Below are 12,347 nucleotides of genomic sequence, written 5' to 3' on the forward strand. Positions count from 1 at the left end.
CTGTCTTATACAAAGACCACCCCTATCCCTTGCTGGCAGAATCGTCTGCAGGGCTCTGGGGATGGGGACCTGCACACACTGTCCTTAAATGGACTTTAGCCGATTCTCCTGTCTGGCCATGGTTGAGAGGCACTGGGATATTGGGGTGTGTCTTGGGGCTGAGCCCTGTGCTCACTATGCAGGAACCTTGAAAGTTAGAGAGACAATGACAGTGAACATCAGGTACCATCACTCAGCTTTGCTAAATCTTAACATTCTACCATATTTCATATGTGCTTGAGATTCTTGTTAAAAAAAATACAGTCCAAGCCTCCTGTGAACCTCCACTCATTACCCTTTCTCCTGCCCTCCCCAGAGCCACCAATAATTTGGGGACTATGTCCCCAATGCACATCTTTATATTTTACCACAGACGTGATTCAGTGTAGATCTTTCCTTGCGTGTTTTCAAACTATGTAAAGGGATCTTGCTGTCGGTATCTCTTCGCTACTTAGAAAACGTAATGTTATAATTTTGAGAATTATGCATGCTGTGTCATGGGCTGTGTTTCATTATGAGAACGAGGCATGCCCTTCTGGTGCTCAGACGTGTACTTTCATGCAGTAGACTCACCCCTGCCCGGCCGCCAGGCATGCCGTTGTTTCTGCTCCTGAGCGGTGGGGAGCTCAGCTGGAGGACAGTGCTGAGGGCCGGCGTGCTGTGCAGAGTCACTGCGTGTGGCTTCGCTGTCTCCTGTGACCAGGGGAGGGGGCCTCTCCCCTCTGTCTGGCGCCGCCTCGGTCTCCTCTCCTGCCCAGTGCCTCCTGGGAGCCTGAGCCCATTTGTTGAACTGTTTTTTTCCATTTCTTATTGATTTGAGGGAGTGTTTCATTTATTCCGGGTTCCAACCCTTGTGGGTTACACATTGGAAACACCATTTCCCAGGCTGGATGTGTGGCTTTTCACTGTTTGTTTGTTTACTCATTGGCCCAGCAGTTTTTCCTTTGAATGTAGCCAGTTTCATCAATTTTTTTTTTGTGTGGATTTTTAATGGGGAGGGGGGCACTGTTTAAGAACTCAGGAAGATGTTCTGCCATATTTTCTTCTAAAGTATAAGAGTTTTGCTTTTTACATTTAGCCTGTGAAGGTCCCTGGAACGGATTTTTATTTCTGTTTTGAGGTCTTGTCTAACCCTTGCCAGACCAACACTGTCTTAATTACAAAAGCTGCGTGGTCATCTGGGTTCTAGTGGACAGGTCCCACCCTCCTGCATCTCTTCCCTGCAAACTCTTCTGGAAGCTACACACTCTGGGTGCACCATGAGGAGGAGGGGCACCATGGTTCTGACAAGCCTCATGGGGGCCCGAGTGGTGAGCCTCTGCCCGTTGCAGGATTTCCTGGGTGCTGCTCATTGTCTGATGTATTCAGAAGGGAGGCCAGGGGCTCTCTGGTGAGGGACATGTGGCAGTGGGGGGATGAAGGGGGAATAGCTAGAGGTGGGGAGGGAGACGCGCAGCGAGGTGGGCACCCCCGGAGGTCCATCTGGTTGAGGGAGGCTCTGAGAGCTGTGGCTTCTGGGTCGGCCAGTGGCCTTGGGGTGTTCTCACTGGGTCTGGGTGGACCGAGGGCCTTGTGTCAGTGGCTCCACTCTCACTAGTGGTGACTTTGGGCAGCAGCAAAGCCTGCTGGAGCCGTTTCATCACCGAGCATGAGCAACAACAGGTACCTGGGTGCCCGCGTGGTCTGCCGGGACAGCCCAGGCGCCGCCAGCTCTCGTCCTGGTGGTCAGAACCATGGTCTTCTATCCGTGGCCACACTGGAAGGCACCTTCTGCTCCCAGTGCAGTGCTCGGCATGTGGCTGGCACTCAGCAACCATGTTTAGCGGGTTTTGTGCCATATTTCAAAAGCTCATTTGTTAGTTGTTTTCTTGCTGCAATTCAGTCACTCACCCATTTGTCTGTTTGACAAATGTGTTGGGATATCTGGTGGGGAATGGAGGTCTTTCCTCTGAGTCCTTGCACTGAGTGGTTGGCTTTACTGTGTGGTTCCTCAGAGTAACCAGCAGGGGGCCCCACAGGACCAATGACAGCCCCAGTGGGCCTCAGGGTGGTGCCATTTCAGGCGAGGAGAAACCAGGATTGCAGAGGCAAATGCCACGCAGAGGCTGCAGGTCCAGGCTCCTGCATGCCGGCCTGTGATTCTGGAGGAAACTTGTCTCCTGTAGCCAGGTGTTTAGCTCCAATGCTGAAACTGAGGACTATTCTGTAACTGGACTTTGAGGTGCAGCTGAACAGCCTGAGTCCCAGGAAGTGTCCTCCTACCAGACTCACTGGCCATGCCCAGACCCCTTGGGCCCTCTCTCTGACGGTGACCTCGGGCCCTCACCGGCCCACCCAGGAGTCGGGCCTGGCTCCTCCCCATCATCCGCTCGTGTGCTGGCTTGGTGCTGGCGGCCCAGCCTTAACCACAGTATGTTGTAAGCACCGCTCTGTCCTGACCCTGTGTGCAGCCTGGGCTTGGGGGTACTGTGGGGGTGGAGGTGGTGAGGATGTTCTCAGACCTTTCCTGTGGAGACGGGCCTTAGAAAGGGGCAGGGCCAGGCCAGGGAGGGACAGGACACAGTGGGGAAATGTCTGGCACAGGTTTGATCCTGGTAGTTTGGAGGCGCTGGGGTACATCCCTGGAGTCATATACCATCAGGGCTGGAGAGAGAAATCAGGGCGCTGTGTCCAAAGGGAGCAGAAGGCATGAGAGGTGGACGTCTAAGTGGAGAGGTTGCTGGAGAAGCGAAGCGAGTGTCCCCGCCCAGGGCGTTCTGCCTGGTGAGGTGGCCCAGAGCAGTCCCCACTCTTCCCACCCTCCTGGCCCTGTCCCCTGGGGTGGAGGCACCTTGATGGCTGCCCCAGAGGGACGGGCCTTTCCTTTCTCATTGGCTTCAGGGTAGGGGCAGGGGCGCCAGGGCCCACGTCAGCCTTTGATGGGCAGCTGCTCCCTTCCTGGACTTAGCAAGGTGACACAGCCCACTGGAGTCCCAGCCTGTGCACCTGCTAGACACCTCCTTTCCCCTCACCCTCCCACCCCAATCCACCCGCCCCCTCCAGCTGGGAGAGCCATTCTCCTGTCTGACCCAGTCAAGCCTGGCCCCGGTCCCAGCGTCTGTCCCCATGCGCAATCTTGGCTCAGGTGGCTGTTCTCAGCCGTCTCCACAGGTTTTCACAACATTCCCAGGTGGTTTGGGACAGCCCATTGCACATGGAATTACCAAAACGATCAAGTCCTCCCTGGACATGCGCTGGGCATAACCAGCTGCCCTGGCCTAGGACCTACTCCACACCAAAGCTGCTCACCCTGCGCATCTCTCAGTGGGGCCAGTCCCCCCGTGTCATCCCTCCTGGGGCAGCCCCCTTGTCCTCATGGTGCAGCCAGCCCTCCCCAGCACTTGCTGGACCCACACCCAGGCCTGTCTGTCCTTGTACAGGCCCCAAGGAGCGTGGACACACAGAGCACAGCCCCTGGGACCCAGGCCCAGGCGGGCCCCTTGTTACACCCTACGCATGTGATGTTAGGAAGTCATCCCTCGCAGGGTCTCTGCTTTCCCTTCTGCAGGACGGAATCAATGCTCTCGGCTTCCCAGGGATGGGAGGGGCCTGGTATGTGGGGAGCCAGCAGAGGGGAGCTGGGGTTACTGTGACACTGTCATTCCCCATCACGTCATCTCAGGATGCCTGCGCGACCGGGGAGGGTAACAATGTCCTTGGAGCCACCCTCCACAGCGTGTCCAGGGAGAGGGTGTGGGGCCCTGTGGTCGGACCTGGGAGGAATTTCACTCGGAGAAGGTGGGTTAGAACAGCTCCTCCTGCACAGGGCGGGGCCTCTGTCTTTCAGGTGGCCCTCCACCAACTCTAGCCCCCTGTCACCATCCCCTCTGCTCATCCCTGACCTCGTTTTCCTCCTGGACCTTCAGCTCAGCTCATGCTTCCCCATGCTGGACACTGTTCAGGCACAGTCGAGGAAGAAGGTGGGTTGGACAGTACGGACACCCCTTCCCACCTCGCCCTGGCGTGGGTGCACCAGGAGGTGGGGTGCGGGAGAGGGGGCTTCCAATGCCCAGGGAACCGAGCCCTGAGGGACAGAGGGATCTCAGACTGAGGACGGGGAATGTCCTGAGAAGAAGATGGGTGCAGACAAAGACGAGTGGAGGGGGGAGCCGGGAGGGGCGCTGGCCCAGGGCAGCCTGCCCCCATCCTTGAGTGCCTCGGAAGAGAAGGCAGAACCCTCCCATTTGCCTCTAGTGGTGTATTTTTAGTTTAAAGATGCTCACAGTGAGGTTACTGATCTTTTCACAGTTGGCATTAAAAGCGTAAAGTAAGTCTCAATGATTATAAGTCACATGTTATTTCTTCTTATACAACAGTCCCCTTGGGCTTTTGCTGTTTGCTGTGGGAAGGTATGAAGGGAATCCCCACGTGGGCTCAGCGTGGCGGGGGTGGGATGGGGAGAGAGCGGTTGGTATATCTGTATACACCGTGTGTGTGTGTGTGTGTGTGTGTGTGTGTGTGTGTGTGTCTGCCACCCAGGGCTGTGTGTGGGTCCTGGATTTGAGGATGTGATGAAGGATGGTTCTGTGCTCCGCCTGGGTTCCTGCCCCTTCTGTCCAGGCACAGAATGATCAAGGGCAAAGCGAAGTGAGAACCCAGTCCTCAGGAGGCACCCCCCGCCCCTGCTCCTCCTGGGAAGGACGTGTCCACCACTCCCTGACCTTGACTTTGGGCCCTTTCACTACACAGTGGGTCCCTGCAGACAGCCTGCCTCAGTACTGAGTGTTACAGTCATTTGTAGGAGGCTGGTGCAGGGTGAACACACTTCCCTGGCTTCTGGCTAGTGCTTCGCACCCCGGGGAGATGCCTGGAACCAGAGGCAGCCGATGGTGGGCCTGCAGGGGCACCTCCTTCCCACACCCTGCAGACCCACCCGACACTGCTGGGGGTTGTCAGCACCCTTCATACTCTCTGGAAACGTCTTCTGCTCTGTGGGGACAACTCTGACCCTAGCAGAGGTGTCTTTAGGGTGTGAGGAGCTGGGCAGGGTCTTGGAGAAAATGGGAAGGGCAGGAGCCATCATCACCCCCAAACCTCAGCCCCTTGAGACACATGGGCCTGGCAGGGTTCCCCAGTTTTGCAGGTTCTTTCCTCTCTTGAGGTTGTTTGTTCTTGATGTTCATTTCAAGGTGATTTGACCTAAATGGGGGGGGGGCAGAGAAAAAGGAACCCCGGGATGGAAGGTGCCCCGGCCGCCCTCTCAGCCCTGCACACACAGCACGCTGGCCGAGGCTCGGCTCATTCAGGATATTTTATTTTCTTAAAGTAGACAATCTTTGACTTTCATACCATACCAGCTCCTCTTCCCTCTGTACATCTCTTCAAGTCCTTGGCTGTGATTCTGCGCCCTGACCTTGGACACAGGGGCACCGAGAAGGCGAAGAGAGATTTGCAAGGTCTCTGGCGCTGCCTTCCTTCGGGGCGGCAGCGGGACTCGTATTTACACACACTCCTCGCCAAGGTCCTTTCAGGGGGCAGGTGCCGCGGGCCCTGGGGCAGAACGCAGAGTGCGGTCCAGCAGGGCCTCCCTCAGGCTGCAGGGCGGGCTGAGCCTTCACAGGAGTCCCAGCCGCTCTCGCCTCCCGGCACAGCCACAGATAACTTCCTCTTCCAATCCCAAGACACTTCGCTATTGTTCATTCGCTCCTAGGTGAAGAACCTTCTTTAAATACATCACATTTATTTTCTGAAATAAAAATGAAGCAGAAACCGCACCAGTAACAGGACGCTGCACAGGCGTATGTACAACGCTGCCCTGCGAGGCTGCCACAGGGCGGCCGTCGCCCCCGCGGCTCGGGAGCAAGGACAGAATTGTCCAGAGAACAACTGTGACACTCAGCAAGCCAGACACGAAAAGGACCACCTGGACAAAAATAGGTTTTGAAAATCTGCATTTTAAAAAAGAATACTCAACTGCATTTGAAATTGTTTTTCTGCAAACCACCACGAGGTTTGGCCAAAAACAAACAAACAACAAGAAAAAATGATGTCAGAGAAGAAAAACCAGGTTTGCTTTATAAAACATCCGACGGGAGGAGAGAAGCTAGAACCCAGCTGGCCGGCTGGGATGAATCGTGCCACTCACATTGTTGTGTGGGCTTCTGCTGCATATTTTGAAGCTGTTTGAAGAGCAGAGTGGCTGGAGGTCTGGTCAGTGCTGGCATCTGGCCCTGGCCTCGCACCCAGTTCCAGAACGAACGTGGTACCAAGTGGCCCAGAGGTGGCATGTCCAGCAGGGAGGGAGCGGGACCCTCTCTGGTCCTCTTCTGGTCAGCAGCAAGGTCCCTGCTCTGGGGCAGAGCTGGCCTCCTCCAGGTGGCCCCACCGCCTCTCCCCGCAGTCCCAGGGGGGCCCCATTCAGAGTGTGCCAACGCGGGAAGGGAGAAGGGCCTGTAGGGAACTTGGTGACAGCTCCTCAGACCTTCAGGAAACCTCAACACTTTGGGGAACTTTGCCGTCTCCAGACTGTGTGTGGGTATGTGTTTACCTACCTAGCAATCTATCCATATATATTTATGTTTGTGGAAATGTGGGGGCCAAGGAGGCAGAGGGGCGGGGGGGGCATTCTCCAGGCCCCATTTTCTGCCCCTGGGCTGGGTCTCCCTAGCACATGGTGTTGGGGTGTGACACCTCAGGGGTTTCATCACAGGCAGTGGGCTGGCCTGGCCCCTCAGCAAAGGCCTATGTACTTGAGATTGTTCTGTATGATGACGTCTGTCACTGCGTCAAAGACAAACTGGATATTACTAGTGTCAGTGGCGCAGGTGAAGTGGGAGTAAATCTCCTTGGTCTCCTTGTTGCGGTTCAGGTCCTCGAACTGCCGCTGGATGTAGACGGCGGCCTCCTCGTAGGTGTTCTGGCCCTTGTACTCAGGGAAGCACACGGCCAGCGGGATGCGCCGGATCTTCTCCGCCAGCAGGTCCTTCTTGTTCAGGAAGAGGATGAGTGAGGTGTTGATGAACCAGTTGTTGTTGCAGATGGAGTCAAACAGGCGCAGGCTCTCTGCCATTCGACTCTGAGGGGAGGAACATGCTGGCGTCAGTCTGGGCGTGCAGCACAGAAAGAGCCCAGACCCGCGGCCCCTGGGAGGAAGCACCCCTCCCCCCCACCCGGCAGAGCCTCCCAGCCTGGGGCCAGCCTCCAGGAAAGCACCCTTCTGTTGGGAAGTCCTTCCTCTGCCAGGCCAACTGTCTTCACCCGTCTCCCGCAGGCTCTGAAGCCCCTGAAATGGCTGGCACCTCCCTCCAAGTCCCGAGAGCCTGGCGTGTGTTTGTAAGAGGTTCTTCTGGGCCCCAGTGGTGACAACGTGGCTTTTCTAACCTCGCACCCTGAGGGCCCAGCCTGCCCCACCTGCACCTCAAGCTCAAGTCTCCCATGGGAGACACTATCATCATGTCTCCCTCAATGGAGCGTGGCCAGCCTTCTGCCTGGCCGTCGGCTCCGCCTGCTGGGGTCCAGCCTGCACTTCTGGAACCAAAGGCTGGGGCTCCTCTGTCCCTGCTGGGCCTCGGGCTCACCTGAGGTCACACATGGCCCAGGGCAGATCCCAAGGCCCCACCGCCTGGTGTGACATGGGATGGTGGCTCAGGTGGTGACCACAGAGCGTGATACCCGGTCCTTCTTCACCACCCCTCCTTCTGGGGACTTTAAATGTGCTGTAGCAACTGCGGTTTTTTAAAAGAACATAAGCCCGTGGGTCTGACTTCCAAACCCACTGTTTCCACACAGAACTGGCAGTTCTAACTGCTGTGAGGAATTTCAGTTTCTACTCCTGGCGCAGTACTGCTGGTGGAAGCTGCCCCTTGTCTCCGGACGAGAGGACTACACAGTATCTAAAGTCTAGAACCAGTTTAGTTTAGATTTGAGGCTTCAGATTTAAGAACTCTTCTGACCAGATTATACCACCAATGTGGTAACTGAAACTATAGCTGGTACTGGCAGTGTGGCCACAGGGCACCTATGGTCTGACCCTCACCTTCCTGTTCCCATTGTACAGATGAAGAAACTGAGGCTTACGGAGGCAGGAAATGTGCTCCATGTCCCATGGCCCAGAGCTCCAGGCTCACTGCACCTTAAGGGTGGATGAGTGGTGCTGCCGGGCCCAAGAGAGGTCATCCCAGGGTGGAGGGCCCGGGAGGATGCCACATGAACCCTGCTCCCCACAGAGCCCGAGCTGTCTAAGGTACAAGTCTGACAGCATCAGTGCTGAGAAGGAACCAGGCTGGGAGGTGCCCAGAGGCATGGTCATTACCCCCAACCACAGAGAGATGCACCTGGCCGGCACGGTTCTCGCCTGGGTAGAGCCAGCTGGGGGACAGCAGCTCTGCAGTGAGGGGGCTCGGGTCATGCGGGGAGGACTTTCAGCAGAGGTAGAAAGGGTGCAGGAGCCCCGTTCCCAGCAGTGCCCGCAGCAGCCGCCCGTTCCCAAATTCCAGCGTTAAGTGGTGGACTAGAATTGTCACGTTCTGCCGTTCTGCCGGGAGTAATGAGCTCTAATGGGTTCCTGGAAGCCCTGTCGTCAAGACTGACAGCTGTCATTCCTCACAGGAGTGATGTCACAGTCAGGGGCTATGCTCTGACCCCGTTTACATCAGATAAGTAACAGATGTAGCCATTAGCACATACTCATGAATTCATTGAGCAAATGCTTGAGCACAACTTGAGGGTCAGTGACAGGTGACAGAGCCCCAGAAACCAGGCAGGGGGCTTTCCCTCAAGGCTGAGAGGGGGATGGGCTGGCCACCAGCAGATGGGATCCAGCAGGCCAGTGGCCTGGGATGGAGCTGGGGTTCAAGGGCAGGTGGGCAAGCCCACAATGGGGGCCAGGCAGAGAGGGACAGCACATGGTCAGGGTCTTAGCACAGGCATCTGGTTGGGGGCCAGGGCCTACCTCCCTGAGCCCTACTGGTTCACCTGATGTGACAGCCAGATGGATCTTGTGCCATGCCGTGCCCAGCCCTGCCCAGCCCAGCTTGGGAAGATAGGCCATGGAGTTTGGGAAGATGGGAGGGCCTCCTTCACACTTGGGAGGGTGCATGTGTGCAGGCCACCCGCCGTGCAGGGGGCTCGGCTGGCCGACCTTCTGCAGGGTGTATGACTGCAGTTCAGCTGTGTGCACAGCCAACGTGTCCTCCTGCTCAGCACATACCCCAGGCCCCTGACTTCAGATCCTGATGACCAGCCCCAAGTCCTGATGCACGGAGAGCCCTTCAGCCCAGTGTGAACCCCTAACCCTCGGCAGACTCTCTGGAACCTGGACATCTCTCTGAGCCTCGCCTTCCTGGCTGGGGAAACCCTGGGACTCAGTCCTGTGTCCCCTGAGGCAACTGTGCCCTCGGCTGCCCCTCCCCCTTGCTTAAAGGCTCACCCTGGCTGTGCAGTCTCATCAGAGCCCTGTTCCTTTGACACTGTGCCCCTGGTGTCACCGTCTCTGCAGTGTGTGCCCCTGCACCTCAAGTGCTGCCAGGCGGGCTGCGCAGCATCCTGACACCTCCAATCACAAATCATTGAAAAATGAGCATGCTATTTTGGGCTGTAACTCTGGAAACGGGTGAGGCACACACAAGAGTGCGTACGGGAGGAGTGAGAGCCCACGGGCTCCAGGTCTCCCCCAGGCAGCAGCATGCAGCCGTCAGCTTCCCTTCTCCTCCCCCCTCGCCATTCCTGCTCACCTTCCACGGCCTCACTCAGGCTGCTTCTTCCTGGAAGTCCCCCTGACTTCTCCTCCTGCCCTGCACCTCTGCTCAACCTCCTGTGGCACACATCTGGCGGTGCCACCTGCACCAGGACACAGTGCCAGCCTCTCAGTGTGGCTTTTGGGGCCTCCCTTTGAACCTGCCACCCAGTACTCCTTTGACTCTGCCCACTTGGTGTCATGGGTCACCTGCTGCCGAGGGCTCTGAAGGAGACAGTCAGGCGTCATCCTCGTGCAGTCCCACTGGGCACCTTTGGCAAGAGAAGCCAGGAGCAGCGCTGGGGTCACTGTAGTGTGTCACCCCTCTCCCTGCCACCCCTTCCATCAGCCTGACACAAGCATCCTCTCCTCCGACCAGGAGTCAGAGGAGCTGCCTCTGCCACCCGGGGCCATGCTACAAAGGGGACCCACTTCACACACAGGGCGACAGGTGGAGGCCGGACGGCCAACTCCCCCTGCACCTTCCCTGCCAGCCAGAAGCCCTCCTGGCACTGACCCCTCCAGCTGCCAATGCAGCAGAGGCCATGGAGCTTCTAGGGGGAGGCACCTGCTGCAGTTGCCTGTGCCCCAGCCAGGGCTCTGATGCCCACCCAGCTCTCTCCAGGGAGGTGGCACCTCCTAGGAGTCTGGGGTTTGTCTGCATTCGTGTGTATAGATAACACGATTCCTATCAGGAGCCTGTGCAATGGTGGGACTCTGCTTGGCGGTAAGAAACCGGAGATTTGTAATGAAGCATGTTAGATACTAGCAGGCAGTTGGGCGGCCTGGCACAGTCCCCAGGGTGGTACAGAAGTCATTTCTTGGCCATCTGCAAAAAAGATAGCTTCCTCTTGGACAGCTCCAAATATATTCAACACCACTGAATAGATGTCCACCAGGGTGGCACGTGGATGTCACTGGCTTGGGCCACGGCTGTTCCTCAAAACCTGTCCCTAAGCTGGTCTGAGTTGAGCCTTCGCTCAGTGCCAAGGCCTTCACGCCACACATGGATGCCATGCACCTGTGGTGGCCCTGTCCAGACTGGCTGCTGGAACGACATTCTGGGGAGGACAGGGCCTCGGGTGAGCCGAGGCACAAAGGTCAGTGGGGGGCCTTGCCCCTCGCCCTCACTCTCCACGGAGGCTCTCCCACGGGCGCTTGCCGTGCGCCTTGGACACCTGCTCTCTCTGGGCTGCAGTTTCCTCCGCAGGGACTGGGGTGGCGTGGCTCTCGCTGTCGGGACTGCCACGAGGGCCAAGCTGGTGCAGATGTAAGAAGCTGGGCCTGCTGGGCCTTGTCTTGGTTACCACTGCCGTCCCAGTGAGCGCTCTCCCGTGCCACCCAGTCCCTCGCCTCGGCACTGGGGCATCTGTCATCACCTCTCGCCTCTCACGGGACGACATGCCTCCCACACCCCCAGCACAAAGCCACTGTGGGATATGGCCGCCCAGCGGCAGCGTGGCTCTGTGGCATGGAGGCAAGGGCTGGACCCTGCTGACTGCAGTTCAGCCAGCAGGGGCTGAGCTCCGAGGCCAGTGACACCTACGTGCTGGTCATGGGTCCCAGTCCACCTGGTCCCTCTGGGAGGCTCCTGACTGCTCACAGCCTGGAGAGCCGATGCCCACCTGGACCCTGTAACCCGCCATGTCACACTTTCTGGCTCCGAACCCTCTCCTGATTGCTGTATGGCCCGCAGGTTCTCCTCGCTGTTTGTGGGGCACAGGGTAGCCCCGAGTGCCAGCCTGAGTATCCGTTATCATCTCCCTGATTTCACAGGTCAGGCCTGAGCTGCATCACAGGAGAGCTGCCTTTGGTTTCCTGCCTCCTGGCTGGTTCCCAGAGGCCCAGTGTTGGACCTGACCCTGGGCACCTGAGTCCAATCCCTGTACTTGACAAACGAGCCTAGGTCCCCCAACTGGCAAATGGGTCAGCCCAAACATTCCTGTGTGGCCTTTCCAGCATACCCGCCCCCTACTGGTTTAAGAGCTCACTGGCCTGTCTGAAGGAGAGGGGCAGAGACCAGCACCTCCCTATCCTTCAGGGTCACACTGGTTTGGGGAAGCCATATGAAAATGCTGACTCATGCTAAGTGTGCCAGCCACTAAATCCTTGTCACATGGAGGCGGCCGGGGGGGCCTGTCCTGTACTGATGGGTAATTCTCACTCAGTGGAGAATATGCCAGGGAGGAGGTGGCGGCGTGTGTCATAGTGTGTGGCTGGGGAAGGCCCTGTACTGACCCATCCTGTCCACTCACTCCCTAGCAGGTCCCCACCCCACAGGACCCAGTACAGGTCCACTGCAGTCAGAACACAGGGCAAGGCCAATGGGCCCAACCAGGGGTTTACGGTATCTCAAGCCTCAGACAGAATGCAAGTGGGGTCAAGGTTTCAGCTCTTCCCAGAACCAGCCTGAACCCCGGGGCCCAGGTGACTTGGAAGCCCCAACCTGCAGCACCTCGACACCGAGGCCTCGCACCCCTCACCGCTTCCCCGTCTCCCTGGGCAGGTGCTCTCAGGTGCCCTCTCCACAGATGCTGTTCGAGGCACAGGGAGGCAGAGCGGGGGGCTGACGGCCCGCCCTCGACGAACCTGTCCG

General features: G+C 57.7%; 2 protein-coding genes across 2 annotated transcripts in view; one reads left to right on the forward strand and one right to left on the reverse strand.

Annotated features, from left to right (window-relative positions):
* Window positions 1–12,347, forward strand: part of RSPH14 (radial spoke head 14 homolog) — a 73,116-nt gene that overhangs the window by 7,152 nt on the left and 53,617 nt on the right. The window lies entirely within an intron of this gene.
* GNAZ (G protein subunit alpha z) overlaps window positions 5,318–12,347 on the reverse strand; it is a 50,356-nt gene continuing 43,326 nt past the window's right edge. Inside the window, exon 3 of the mRNA XM_036276830.1 lies at window positions 5,318–7,093. Within this exon, the coding sequence (XP_036132723.1) occupies window positions 6,749–7,093 (345 nt within the window). The 3' untranslated portion in view covers window positions 5,318–6,748. The remainder of the gene's footprint in view (window positions 7,094–12,347) is intronic.

This window comes from Molossus molossus, unplaced genomic scaffold, assembly GCF_014108415.1.
Source record: "Molossus molossus isolate mMolMol1 unplaced genomic scaffold, mMolMol1.p scaffold_m16_p_22, whole genome shotgun sequence".
Taxonomy (NCBI): Eukaryota; Metazoa; Chordata; class Mammalia; order Chiroptera; family Molossidae; genus Molossus; species Molossus molossus.